This window comes from Haliotis rubra, unplaced genomic scaffold, assembly GCF_003918875.1.
Source record: "Haliotis rubra isolate DU_JTF1 unplaced genomic scaffold, ASM391887v1 Scf177, whole genome shotgun sequence".
Lineage (NCBI taxonomy): Eukaryota > Metazoa > Mollusca > Gastropoda > Lepetellida > Haliotidae > Haliotis > Haliotis rubra.
In genome coordinates this window covers 1,558,845-1,572,980 of record NW_025765747.1, presented here as the reverse complement: position 1 = coordinate 1,572,980, position 14,136 = coordinate 1,558,845, and the positions used below count along the sequence as shown (strand labels likewise).

At 41.2% G+C, this 14,136-nt stretch overlaps 1 protein-coding gene across 5 annotated transcripts in view; it reads right to left on the bottom strand.

Annotated features, from left to right (window-relative positions):
- Positions 1-1,036: 1,036 nt before the first annotated feature.
- Positions 1,037-14,136, bottom strand: part of LOC124273155 (calcitonin receptor-like) — a 188,533-nt gene continuing 175,433 nt past the window's right edge. For 3 of the 5 annotated variants that reach the window (XM_046708374.1, XM_046708371.1, XM_046708375.1), the window contains 5 exons: positions 12,285-12,370; positions 9,883-10,018; positions 9,378-9,419; positions 8,811-8,999; positions 1,037-3,763 (listed from right to left, as the gene is read on the bottom strand). In XM_046708374.1, coding sequence (XP_046564330.1) covers positions 3,713-3,763; positions 8,811-8,999; positions 9,378-9,419; positions 9,883-10,018; positions 12,285-12,370 — 504 coding nt within the window. In that variant the 3' untranslated portion in view covers positions 1,037-3,712. The remainder of the gene's footprint in view (positions 3,764-8,810; positions 9,000-9,377; positions 9,420-9,882; positions 10,019-12,284; positions 12,371-14,136) is intronic. The other 2 variants (XM_046708377.1, XM_046708376.1) reach the window with 2 other exon arrangements.

Sequence of the window (14,136 nt, the reverse complement as noted above, 5' to 3'; positions counted from 1 at the left end):
TGTTGTTCTGTACGGTTCCCTCAAGTCAAAGTGTGTGTGTCCCGTCTGCCCGTTCTGTTCTCTACGGCTCCCTGCCAAGTCAAAGTGTGCCCTGTCTGTTCTATTCTCTACGGCTCCCTCAAGTCAAAGTGTGCCCCGTCTGTTCTGTTCTCTACGGCTCCGCCAAGTCAAAGTGTGCCCCGTCTCTTCTGTTCTCTACGGCTCCCTCAAGTCAAAGTGTGCCCCGTCTCTTCTGTTCTCTACGGCTCCCTCAAGTCAAAGTGTGACCCGTCTGTTCTGTTCTCTACGGCTCCCTCAAGTCAAAGTGTGCTCAGTCTGTTCTGTTCTCTACGGTTCCCTCAAGTCAAAGTGGGACCCGTCTGTTCTGTTCTCTACGGCTCCCTCAAGTCAAAGTGTGACCCGTCTGTTCTATTCTCTACGGCTCCCTCAAGTCAAAGTGTGCCCCGTCTGTTCTATTCTCTACGGCTCCCTCAAGTCAAAGTGTGCCCCGTCTGGTCTGTTCTCTACTGCTCCCTCAAGTCAAAGTGTGACCCGTCTGTTCTGTTCTCTACGGCTCCCTCAAGTCAAAGTGTGCCCTGTTCTATTCTCTACGGTTCCTCTAGTGTGACCTGTCTGTTCTACGGCTCCCTCAAGTCAAAGTGTGCCCCGTCTGTTCTGTTCTCTACGGCTCCCTCAAGTCAAAGTGTGACCCGTCTGTTCTATTCTCTACGGCTCCCTCAAGTCAAAGTGTGCCCTGTCTGTTCTATTCTCTACGGCTCCCTGAAGTCAAAGTGTGACCCGTCTGTTCTATTCTCTACGGCTCCCTCAAGTCAAAGTGTGCCCTGTCTGTTCTATTCTCTACGGCTCCCTGAAGTCAAAGTGTGACCCGTCTGTTCTGTTCTCTACGCCTCCCTGAAGTCAAAGTGTGCCCCGTCTGTTTCTATTCTCTATGGCTCCCTGAAGTCAAAGTGTGACCCGTCTGTTCTGTTCTCTACGCCTCCCTCAAGTCAAAGTGTGACCCGTATGTTCTGTTCTCGCAACATACAAACAACGACTGTTACGAAAAATATGACCGGTTATTTATTAACTCAAAGTATTACAGACGATGGCACATTTACAGATTTTACACTGAGGTTCTTTGCTGGGTTTGTATTAACTGGCACGTGTCAACAGTTGTTTACCAACATATGGGAATCATTTTGTCAAACATCAAACATCACCTCGGGTTTGATTTCCGGAATAAGCTGATAAAACTGGAACAATGCTCAAATCACCATGAAACCAAACCCACTTTCTCATGTGGAGAGTTAGTTTAATGCCAACTGTTTATGATTTACCCAGAAACTGAATACCCCTTCTACAAACCAGCGGACATCCTAAGACAATAGCTCCTGTACACTCCGCCTGAAACCATGAGTCTATGTGAACATCCACATCTTGATACAGTCACGTAACAAGCACTTACAAAGGAGATTCGAATTACATGTGATCACAAAAACAAAATCTTGCAACTCTTATAATTAAAAATCGCGATGAGGTCATTAAATACTGACAAATGAGGAGACGGGATGCATTCGGTATGTATGACAATGGGAATAATTATAAATGCCAGTGACAGTTTCTCATCTTTTGTTTATTACATATATTATCCTGGTTATATAACGGAGCCCGTTGTTTGAGGCACCGTAATCCTCATCTTAATTACATGATACAGATTCTATTCTCATGTTCCTACATTATTATCATACGTTTCATTATGGGCTCCCTTGGTTGTTTACATGCCGAACTGCCGCCAGGAGTGTAACTACCATTACCATTTCATCCCACGGGGTACCCATACACTGCTTGTTAAAGAAGTCACTCGGCAAAGGAGACATTTGTACTTCAATGTGGGCTAGACCCGAATCCCTAGGTACGCTCACTGGACTGTCATCCATCCAACTGTCGGCAATATTTACCTCCCTTTGATACCAGGATTCGCTTTGCTCGAATAAAAGTTTTTCCTGATAACGATGTAGGGTCTATCCTAATTAAATTCCGGCTTCACTTGATAGTCCTTCCCATATTACGAACGTCGACACAAAATTGAAACTCTGTTCAATCGGATTCAAACCTCACTCACTCACTTTCTGTGTGCCTCATCCATCTCTAGGAACCCGGCTATGGCTCCTGTTAGCACGATAGGATAACGATCTACAGTCGGACACCGTTGTGTCGAATTTGCCGGGACCAACGTAAATACTTCGGCACAACCACAAAATGGTGAAAAAGTGAGGAATACGCAGGGGCTAAAGTAATTACTTCGGGACAACCGTTAGTTCGAGACTTGTAGGGTTGACACAACAGTGTTAGACTAATGTATAGTGAAGAACGATTGACACAACAGTGTTAGACTAATGTATAGTGAAGAATGAGTGAGTGAGTACGTGGGCGAGTGAAAGGGGGGCTGAAACATATGACATATGGAAACAAGTACAATACAGGGCAACGGAAGACAGCAATGTCATGTGGAGAGTCGTGATACTTTGACACCTGGTGGCATCTCTTATTATCTGTGATCCTGTAGAGCATTTTAGTCATTTTGGCTTTTTCGTCCAATTGAATCTGTTGTGTTGATTTATATCTTCATTAACAAGACAGGTGTTAGCCATCAGCACGGCAGTGTATGCGGCATTGATTAATTATTCAAAGTCAGACTGCGTCAACGAAGTCACATATTACTTTGTGTGAAGAGAGATGTGTTCCCTCTGCTGTCAGGGTGATATTTAATTTAATTGATAACAAAGTGGTGTTTTAATTAAGCCTACAAGGAATGACAGTCTGCCCGAGCGTACATACAGGCCCTGTTCAGGGCTTCTAGATACAAGTGTACCACAGTTATCTCTAAAGTCAAGTGAGTGAGGATGGTTGATTACACTATACATTCAACTATGACAATGTAACATGAAGATTATGTCGACAGTGCTTGTGACAATCGTCACAAAACAACATAAACGTCGAAGATAGAAAAGCACCATATTATGATTTCGCGCGATCAAATGTGAACACGTGACTGAGCATTTAGAACGAATATTTCCATGTCTAAATGTAACAGTTAACCTCTGGAATGATCAGTGTAATGCGCGCATGCCCTGTGTCAGGGCAGAAACTATATACCGGTTCCTCGGAACTGGTTTGGATGCGCTGTGGTGATATAACACGAGAACTGGTTTATCACATGTTTGCGCTTTTCAGTCGTTCACCAGAACTGGTTTCAGTTTATATATACGTAGCGTAATGGTTCATACTGGTTCAATGATAACTTTACGCTGGCATTGGATGTGAAAAGAATGCTCCTCTTCACTTACTTTTGGCTGATCTCTATCTACATAATTATGTCTCTTGGATTTCTAATAGTTCCGATATGGGTTTCCCAATTTAACGCAATAATTGCCGTAATAACAAATAACAACAGCATTCAAGAATTAAAAACTTGACCAAAAAGGCTAGAAGTTCTTGATGCAATAATTTGATTCTTTGTCTTCAGTTTCTGTAAATGGCCACTAGAGATAATTTTCCGTATATATGAGTAACACATTAATCCATGGTCATCTGGATGTGGATGGATATCCTTGAAATGAATTCTTTTTCGTCAAAACTCTTTGGTTTCCCGGAAATGCCTCACAAGGCGTGAACTGTTACCCATGTGTCTCAGGCCTTGTCTCAACATTGTATGAACTGGGCGCTGTCTTTGTCAGTTGTTATCCGAACTGGGATTCATCATGCATTGCATCTCCGCGACCTCCTGAAACAAGCGACATAACAATGATATAGTAGAGGACAGTTTCCATGCAACAACGCTAGATTGGACAAAAAACGAAAACAACAATGATCAGTAAATACATAATTATTAGTAGTAGTATGCTGAGAATGGTCACAATCAATCAATCAAGTTTATTTCGTAACAAGGCCTTAGGCCCACGTACAATACAAATAAGCATGTGTAATTGTAAGATAATGGTCACAGACATGCATGGATGACTGTAAAATGGAGAAGTGATATATACCAAGTTGTGTTGAGTACGAATAATGTTGTTATAGGCATTATTTGACATGTTAATAAATTACACTTACTTTAGACAGTAATAACTGTGTTGCGCCTGAAGAGATTTATATACCTATTACTAGAGAGTGTTTAGGTTTGGTCCAACATTACCACGGCGGTAGACACAAGACATATACTTCAAAGGTTTTGGGTGACATACAGCAAGAGAGACGGTTGAACATCAAAGTTACCGAACCGCAAAACATGTGAATATGAACAGACTAAAACAACAGAGATTAACCACTGACTATTCAAGGCAGTAGGGATAGAGGTATCACAAAGCAAAATACCATTTGTAACTGAAGGAATTTTCAATGTAGAATGGTATTAGGTGGTGATGATCATACAGGAATGCTAGAGGCTGCTAGAGGTACTAGTTGTGCACAAACACTACTTGTGATTACAGTTGAACGATAGCGAATGCACTTCAAGCGGTCAGCTGTTCTTCAGGCGAAGCAGTCGGTTTAATCATGGCCGGCCAGTCAGATGTGTCTAGAGTCATGATTGTAGCATATGTCAATCCATTCAACTACAGATATACAGAAGTTATAGTTACACGGAAATGACAACAACTTTTACCTTGGTGCACTCTTATTTTACATGTTAGTAATAATATGTATTAGAAATGTCAGGAAATATTATCTGCCATCTACTGAAGACTGTACAATCGGGAGCGTTGTCGTTACGTCTTCCATATGATTCAATACTGTAGAGTTTGTATTTCATTTACAGTTACCTCCAGCGCTAAACGGCAGTGCTTGGAAAGTCTGTCTGCAACAGTTGTGTCACAGCTATAGTGCTTGTCGTAAAAGGCGACTAACGTGATCGGGTGGTCAGGCTCGCTGACTGGGTTAACTGACACATGTCATAGTATCCCAATTGCGTAGATTGATGCTCATGCTGTTGATCACTGGATTGTCGGGACCAGACTTGATTATTTACAGACCGCCTCCATATAGCTGGAATATTGCTGAGTGCGGCGTTAACCAACCAACCAAGAATAGCAAGAGTCTATGTCGATAATGTCCTCCCATAACAACGGTGTGGAATAACGGTGTTCCATCTGAAGTACACATGCTAAACATAAGCCACCGTCGGCAATCACGGTGTTCCACTAATAACTACATTCAATGATAACCGTGTATACCTATAGCCACAATTGGCATTAATGATTTTCCAGCAGCAGGGGCTGAGTGGGTTGGCTGGCTGATTCTGACAGTGTGGGTTCGAAACCCGGACGGAACTCAACCCAACAAAAGTCATTCCTTAGATTTGACCACTTTGTAAATTATTTATTCAGGACAAGGTAATTGTTCCACCTGTGTCATCGGTCGGTAATAACTATCTTTTAGTGGTAACAACGGTCAGTAATAACGGTCAACATCGTTTTACTCCACTCTTACAGTAACATAGTAGTCGGTAATAACTATCTCCTAGTGGTAACAACAGTCGGTAATAACTATCTTCTAGTGGTAACAACAGTCGGTAATACCTATCTTCTAGTGGTATACCTATCTTCTAGTGGTAACAACAGTCGGTAATAACTATCTTCTAGTGGTAACAACAGTCGGTAATACCTATCTTCTAGTGGTAACAACAGTCGGTAATACCTATCTTCTTGTGGTAACAACAGAGGGTAATACCTATCTTCTAGTGGTAACAACAGTCGGTAATACCTATCCTCTAGTGGTAACAACAGTCGGTAATACCTATCTTCTTGTGGTAACAACAGTCGGTAATAACTATCTTCTAGTGGTAACAACAGACGGTAATACCTATCTTCTAGTGGTAACAACAGTCGGTAATACCTATCCTCTAGTGGTAACAACAGTCGGTAATACCTATCTTCTAGTGGTAACAACAGTCGGTAATAACTATCTTCTAGTGGTAACAACAGACGGTAATACCTATCTTCTAGTGGTAACAACAGTCGGTAATACCTATCCTCTAGTGGTAACAACAATCGGTAATACCTATCTTCTTGTGGTAACAACAGTCGGTAATACCTATCTTCTAGTGGTAACAACAGTCGGGTAATACTATCTCTAGTATCTTCTAGTGGTAACAACAGTCGGTAATACCTATCTTCTAGTGGTAACAACAGTCGGTAATAACTATCTTCTTGTGGTAACAACAGTCGGTAATAACTATCTTCTAGTGGTAACAACAGTCGGTAATACCTATCTTCTAGTGGTAACAACAGTCGGTAATAACTATCTTCTAGTGGTAACAACAGACGGTAATAACTATCTTCTAGTGGTAGCAAGTTGAACAGTCGGTGATAACTATCTTCTAGTGGTAACAACAGTCGGTAATACCTATCTTCTAGTGGTGACAACAGTCGGTAATACCTATCTTCTAGTGGTGACAACAGTCGGTATCTTCTAGTGGTAACAACAGTCGGTAATAACTATCTTCTAGTGGTAACAACAGACGGTAATAACTATCTTCTAGTGGTAACAACAGACGGTAATAACTATCTTCTAGTGGTGTCAAGTTGAACAGTCGGTAAGTAACTATCTTCTAGTGGTAACAACAGTCGGTAATACCTATCTTCTAGTGGTGACAACAGTCGGTAATAACTATCTTCTAGTGGTAACTAGTGGTAACAAACAGACGGTAATAACTATCTTCTAGTGGTAACAACAGACGGTAATAACTATCTATCTAGTGGTAACAAGACAACAGTCGGTAATAACTATCTTCAACAGTGGTAACAACAGTCGGTAATACCTATCTTCTAGTGGTAACAACAGTCGGTAATACCTATCTTCTAGTGGTAACAACAGTCGGTAATAACTATCTTCTAGTGGTAACAACAGACGGTAATAACTATCTTCTAGTGGTAACAACAGACGGTAATAACTATCTTCTAGTGGTAACAAGTTGAACAGTCGGTAATAACTATCTTCTAGTGGTAACAACAGTCGGTAATACCTATCTTCTAGTGGTGACAACAGTCGGTAATAACTATCTTCTAGTGGTAACAACAGACGGTAATAACTATCTTCTAGTGGTAACAACAGACGGTAATAACTATCTTCTAGTGGTAACAAGTTGAACAGTCGGTAATAACTATCTTCTTGTGGTAACAACAGTCGGTAATAACTATCTTCTAGTGGTAACAACAGTCGGTAATACCTATCTTCTAGTGGTAACAACAGTCGGTAATACCTATCTTCTAGTGGTAACAACAGTCGGTAATAAGTATCATTTAGTGGTAACAACAGTCGGTAATACCTATCTTCTAGTGGTAACAACAGTCGGTAATACCTATCTTCTAGTGGTAACAACAGTCGGTAATACCTATCTTCTAGTGGTAACAACAGTCAGTAATACCTATCTTCTAGTGGTAACAACAGTCGGTAATACCTATCTTCTAGTGGTAACAACAGTCGGTAATACCTATCTTCTAGTGGTAACAACAGTCGGTAATACCTATCTTCTAGTGGTAACAACAGTCGGTAATACCTATCTTCTAGTGGTAACAACAGTCGGTAATACCTATCTTCTAGTGGTAACAACAGTCAGACGGTAATACCTATCTTCTAGTGGTAACAACAGTCGGTAATACCTATCTTCTAGTGGTAACAACAGTCGGTAATACCTATCTTCTAATGGTAACAACAGTCGGTAATACCTATCCTCTAGTGGTAACAACAGTCGGTAATAAGGGTGTTTCAGCGGTAACAACAGTCGGTAATACCTATCTTCTAGTGGTAACAACAGTCGGTAATACCTATCTTCTAGTGGTAACAACAGTCGGTAATACCTATCTTCTAGTGGTAACATCAGACGGTAATACCTATCTTCTAGTGGGTGGTCGATAATACAACAGTCGGTAATAATAGTCCTATCTTCTAGTGGTAACAACAGTCGGTAATACCTCATAACAACAGTTCTAGTGGTAACAACAGTCGGTAATAAGGGTGTTTCAGCGGTAACAACAGTCGGTAATACCTATCTTCTAGTGGTAACAACAGTCGGTAATACCTATCTTCTAGTGGTAACAACAGTCGGTAATACCTATCTTCTAGTGGTAACAACAGTCGGTAATACCTATCTTCTAGTGGTAACAACAGTCGGTAATACCTATCTTCTAGTGGTAACAACAGTCGGTAATAAGGGTGTTTCAGCGGTAACAACATTCGATAACAACAGTCTTCCACCTCGTGCACCACCAGGTAATAAAAGTGTTTCACTAACAGCCACATACGATAATACCGGCGTTCTACTTGTAACAGCAGTTGGTGCTAACGATTTTCCACAGAAGCAGTGTTCTAATGATAGCAACGGTGCTCTTAATTGCATCTCAGAACAGAAAACCATAATACATTTGTCATACCACAGTTTTTAACATAGTACTTTTAAATGACTCAGTAAAACTTAAAAACTTTCACTGTAATCGATATTTGAAGGACATTATAAAATTTGACGCCTCTGTGACCAAAAAGCATTCCCTAAGTTGTTCCCGGGTTTTTGCAGGGGAAAACTGACTCGTCTTTGCATGTGTTTGTGACGAAGTGCCACTGATGGGACAGCGTTCTGTCACTATTTCGCACTTGGTGGCAACCTCTTTGCAAGTGTTTACAAATACATGTCTTTGATAAAACCCGAACCGTACAATAAGACATGTTTCACTTATTTAGGGCAGTGGTTCTGTCTAGTTCTCATTATATATGTATTTGGGTTTTCTATTTTGGGTGGACATGCTCAAAGGGAGGTAATTAACTTTGCACAAATTAACCTGTGACTTAGTGGCAAAGTGCCTTGAGGAGGAACGGCCACTACCGTTTTTGATCAGTGGTGGCATGGCGACTGTGCTTTCCTCCCACGGTACAGCTGTAGTGTTAGTGAGACTGCGTCGTCTCTCCGAGTAGCCAGGATCATAGTTATGGCGTACCTGATTCCACTTCCGGCGGAGCACCGTCATCACCTAAAATAGTTCACAGCATTATTAGCAATACATGGCACAAAATGACTGCCCACTGTTTCACTTCATACCCTATTTCGAGGCCCTGTTCTCCTCTCAGTGACGAATAGGGTCCAGTAAAGTATATTACAATTGTATAGAATAAGAAGTGATACGATTATCATGAACGTACGTACTATTGAATGTTTAGAGGAAACATAAACAGCAGAGGTAGTTAGGATATATTTAAGCGTTGCTATTTGATTTTGCTACCGTTACGTTTTGGTATTCTAATACGAGAGTTTGTAAAGTGTGTTATTAAATGTGCAGATATTAACCCAGTGAGTGAAGACGAAGCAAGAAGAAAAGATAAAACGGGAAGCTAACGCTTGTATACATTACCTCCCCATTGAAGAAGCAGAAAATGAGCGCTACAAAGACGCCCTGTGGAGAGAAAATGCGTATGGGTAAATCTCTTCCCTGTGCATAATTCAAGGGTCATACATTCAAACCTATGGATACAGATTGCCAGCATATCATGACTTAACCTTACATCATTCTGAAATGCTATTGTGTTTTCGAACCAGTTAAATGAAGACAGTATAAACTAAATTGTCAAATCAAAATGAAATTATTTGACACTATTATTGGAAGCGTTGTGAAATTCCGTCTCCTGTGATCTGTGTGGTCCACGTGCGTGTCAGGTAACACTGGCCTTGTTGATATGGCTTGGGATATGGACAACAGAAAGATTGATATGAATTTAATTATGGGTAATTGTAAGACGATGCTAAACACAAATTTTGTCCTTCATCCTATCTGTTCTGAGAATTGTGCCTGTGTCATTGTGTCTACCTGTAGATGAACACTTTACATCAATCTACCAGAAATATGTGCCTGTCAATACCTGGAAGGATACGAGGAAGGCTGAGATCATATTGAAGATGTAGAGAGGACTGGGACCACTGCTCGGCCTGAAGGGGATGACAAGGTACTGAAGCCCCAGCAGAGGGATGAGGATCAGGATGGCCCGTACTGCACGTCTGTGGACAAACACCATGAATGTTTTTGTGTTATATCCATCTCTGAATCAATAAATGTGACTTCCAAATGTGTCTTAAATCCCTTAAACGTAAGCTCCAGGATCTGATATCGTTCAATAACTTTCAAGTAGCCATGCCCACCCGATTTCCTCACCTGACGAAGTAACACTAGTTAGCGACAAACATATCCTTCTGTGGTTGTGTGACAAGAAGAATCTATCAACTTCTCAATTCCAAGACCAGTCTTTAGTGTCCATATCTGACAGTCTTTTATACAATCACCTATTTTTTTAAAACTTATCCTTGCCATAATGCATTTACCTCTCGGCATTCGTGAATGTACATCATTGTTTAATATTCACCTTTCTGAATTACCAGACACATAATAGTAGGCTAAAGCAGCTTTTCAGTCTTCTCTTACCCATTATACAACAAAGACAAAAAGTTTCGCCGCACGCACGCGCGCACACAGACACACACACACACACGTGAGAGAAAGATTATCTGGAATTATACGGAAATCCTCATGGTTAGAGGGTCTGGTATTTGACCCTGAAAAACCTATGCAGCGACCCAGTGTCTGATGGTGTATCAGCCGTATGGATCAGGTGGTAAGCTGTCATCTTTCTCGTATATGGCTGCTCAAACAAGCCATAAAATCGCTACATCCATTAGAAAAACTAGTTTGGGTTTGGCATCGGCGACTTAAAAAAAGACTCAGTGGTTTCAGCACAGAATTGAGAAGACGTGTTTTTGATCAAGTTGAACTAAGCATAAGAACTGTGCCTTATGTGTGGCCACGGATGTGTTATGGAATCATTTGTTACCAGTCGCTTCCGTCTGACTGTGAGAAGTGTGGTTGGTTGGTGGGTTGTTTTACGCCGCACTCAGCAACATTCCAGCTGTATGACGGCGGTTTGTAAATAATCGAGTCTGGACCAGACAATCCAGTGATCAACAGCATGTGCATCGATCTACACAATTGGGATACGATGACATGTGTCAGTCAACACAGTCAGCGAGCCTGACCACCCGATTCCGTTAGTCGCCTTTTACGACAAGCACTATAGCTGTGACACAACTGTTGCAGACAGACTTTGCAACCACTACCGTTTAGCACCGTTTCATAACTGTAAATGAAATACAAACTCTACAGTATTGAATCATATGCATGACCAGACAATCCAGTGATCAACAGCATGAGCATCGATCTACGCAATTGGGATACGGTGACGTGTGTCAACAAATTCAGCGAGTCTGACCACCCGATTGCCTCTTACAAGCATGGGTTGCTGAACATGCCGGATCTTTATCTTCACGGGGGGAGAAGTGTGGAGTTGTTGCATATCGGTAAAGCCTGTCAACTACCAGCTGTTTCTCTTTAAATCAATTCTCTGTACCATATTTCAGTGGACGTGGTCGGTGCATCGCCTATATTTTACAATCTGACCAGCTCAACAAACCTTGATTGAAAGATATCGGAATGAACGTTTACTATGATCGTAACGTTGAAACGAACTCTTACGGATCAAATATATTGAAAGAGCAAATCTCTTTCAATGCTCGTTAATACACATATATAACGTCAAAGTGAGAGAATAAATGGGCTTGATTATCCACTCAAAAAAGATTATATTTGGTGTAAAAGGCAAAACGACATCTTACGATGGGAAAATTGAGTTGAGACGACGTGTTCGCAATAGCATATACCACTGACTGCCGTCATATTGCTGGGCTATTGCTTTGTGAGGGTGGTAACAAACACAGAAGGAAACAAACAGAACTTACCAAAACAACAGTCCAGACTGTTTGAAATAGTGACCGCCTCCGTGGTGTAGTGGTAAGAGCGTCCGCCCGGAGAGCGGAAGGTCGCGGGTTCGATCCCCGACCGCGTCATACCAAAAGACGTTAAATTATGGTACTTGTTGGTCCCTGCCTGGCGCTCGGCATTAATGGGTACAACAAGGACTGGTCGACTCGGAGTCAGTATAATGTGTCTGAGTGGGGTGTTCATGCTTCACTGCGGCATGGTATCTCAGTGGGCTAGCACTATAAAACCAGCCTCAGTCTGGGCTAGTACAAGCAGCCGCACATACACATACACACGCACGCCCGTCGTCATATGAGCGAAATATTCTCAAGCACGACGTTAACCCAATTTCACCTCACCTCACCTCGAAATAGTATTTTGAGGGTTCGAAAAACAAAAATGAATGAAAGAAATGAGAAAAGTTTAATATGACAAATACATTGCAATGTGACATACCTATTCTGATGGTTTTCGCTGGAGTTGAAGGCACGTAGTTTTGAACAAAGAATGCGTAGAATATTCACCAGAAACGAAAGGTTGACCTGAAATGAGATCGATATGAAATTATAACCCTTGTATCCATTTCACGTTCGTGGTCTATGAAAATGTTTAAGTAATAACTAAATTTATCATGGAAAAGTTTTAAACTCACTTTGTTTTATATTAATATTTTCCCTTTATGACAGCTGGGGAATCCCTTAGTGAGAATTTATGACCACAAAGTCACTTGGCTTACATTTTTGTCTGATAAAAGTAATTAAAGTATTCAAATTTGTTTCAAACTTTGCTTTGAAACTGAAATAACGATACTGTTCCAAGGACATTAGCTAATGAGCTTACAGATTTGTGAAATATTTAAAACATTTAAGCTGAATCACGCATCTGCCGACATCTGAAGCGACCGAGTTTGAGAGCTGTAACCTTATCTCATCGAGATAAATTCAATTTTCAAATTTTAATTTTTCTGTAATTCTGTTATATTGGTTGGAACCGAGGGCACAGTATCCATGCCAGCGAAACAAAATCCGTCATCTCATCCACAGGGGATTAGTAACGCCAAACTCAAAACGGCAACATAAACCTACAGTTCCCAAAGGAAATTTAATCAGCATTACCTCAATAGTTAATTAGATATCTTTCTAAAATGTCTCTGTCGTTTTGATTCCTTCTGATGAGTTCGTGAAGAAGCTGTTCTGCTGTCATACAGCTTGATCGTCGTGCTTCATTCCATCAATAAGCGTTGTATTGATCAGGGGCTTAGGGATGTGAAAGAAAATGCGGAGATCAACGTTTACGAGGTTTGTATTAGCTAACCAACTGAAGCACCGCGGAATACCGAAATACCTGATTGTAAATACCAATGGAAGGAAATGTTTCTGAACTGAATAAATTTATAGGACATCTTGAAACCTTTTTCATCGGACCTAGATATAGGTCAACTGCTATACAGTTGTTAACTGTCTCCCTCATATATAGTAGCCTGTGTACATGTGACACGTATGTATGCCATATATATAAATAAATGTGAGTCAAAACAACGAGAAATCGATGGTATGTTTCTTGCGTACATTGAGCATGTGCCTAAGAATCACAATCAAACAGTGATCCGTCGGTTGCACCCGTCACTAAAATACCCGCAAAGGCAAGTCAATTGGATAATGTATGACGTACATTTATGACCTGTTACGAGAGTTACGAGATTTGGGAAATTGCGCATTTACAACACGCTGTCTTGAAGTTCTGGCGTCGAGATGTATATTATGAATCGCTCTGGTACAGGCCACAGCGGCATGATCTCACTACTGTATAGTCAATATTGTATGTCATAGACGTACACGTGTATGCCCCCGAGGAGTAAACATTTGCGTATGGAACACTGCCAGAATGTGGTGCATGTCATCGGGGTTTTTTTGTTTTGTTTCTTGTTTTGTACTCTGTTAATATTCGAGACTGGACCAGATAATGTACTGATTTGACATCATCCGAATCGTCATACGAAATTGGGATACGATGACATATGTCAACCAATGACCACCCGATCCTTTCGTCGCCTCTTAGACCATTGACCATTGCTGAAGACCATTTTCACCCCGGATCTTCAGGGTCCTGTTGTCCCCTGCAGTGAGGAAGGGGCACGAGGGAGGGAGTTTGTGCATAGTGCAAGGTGTTGACATTATATTTAAGTACTATCCGTGATGCAGGTCTTACGCCTTTACTGCTTGTTGAAAGCCATGAGCACAGGTATAGTGCACACAAACAAGTAATCTTTGATTTAATACCGCGATCACAAGACCCTTGCGGGTCAAAG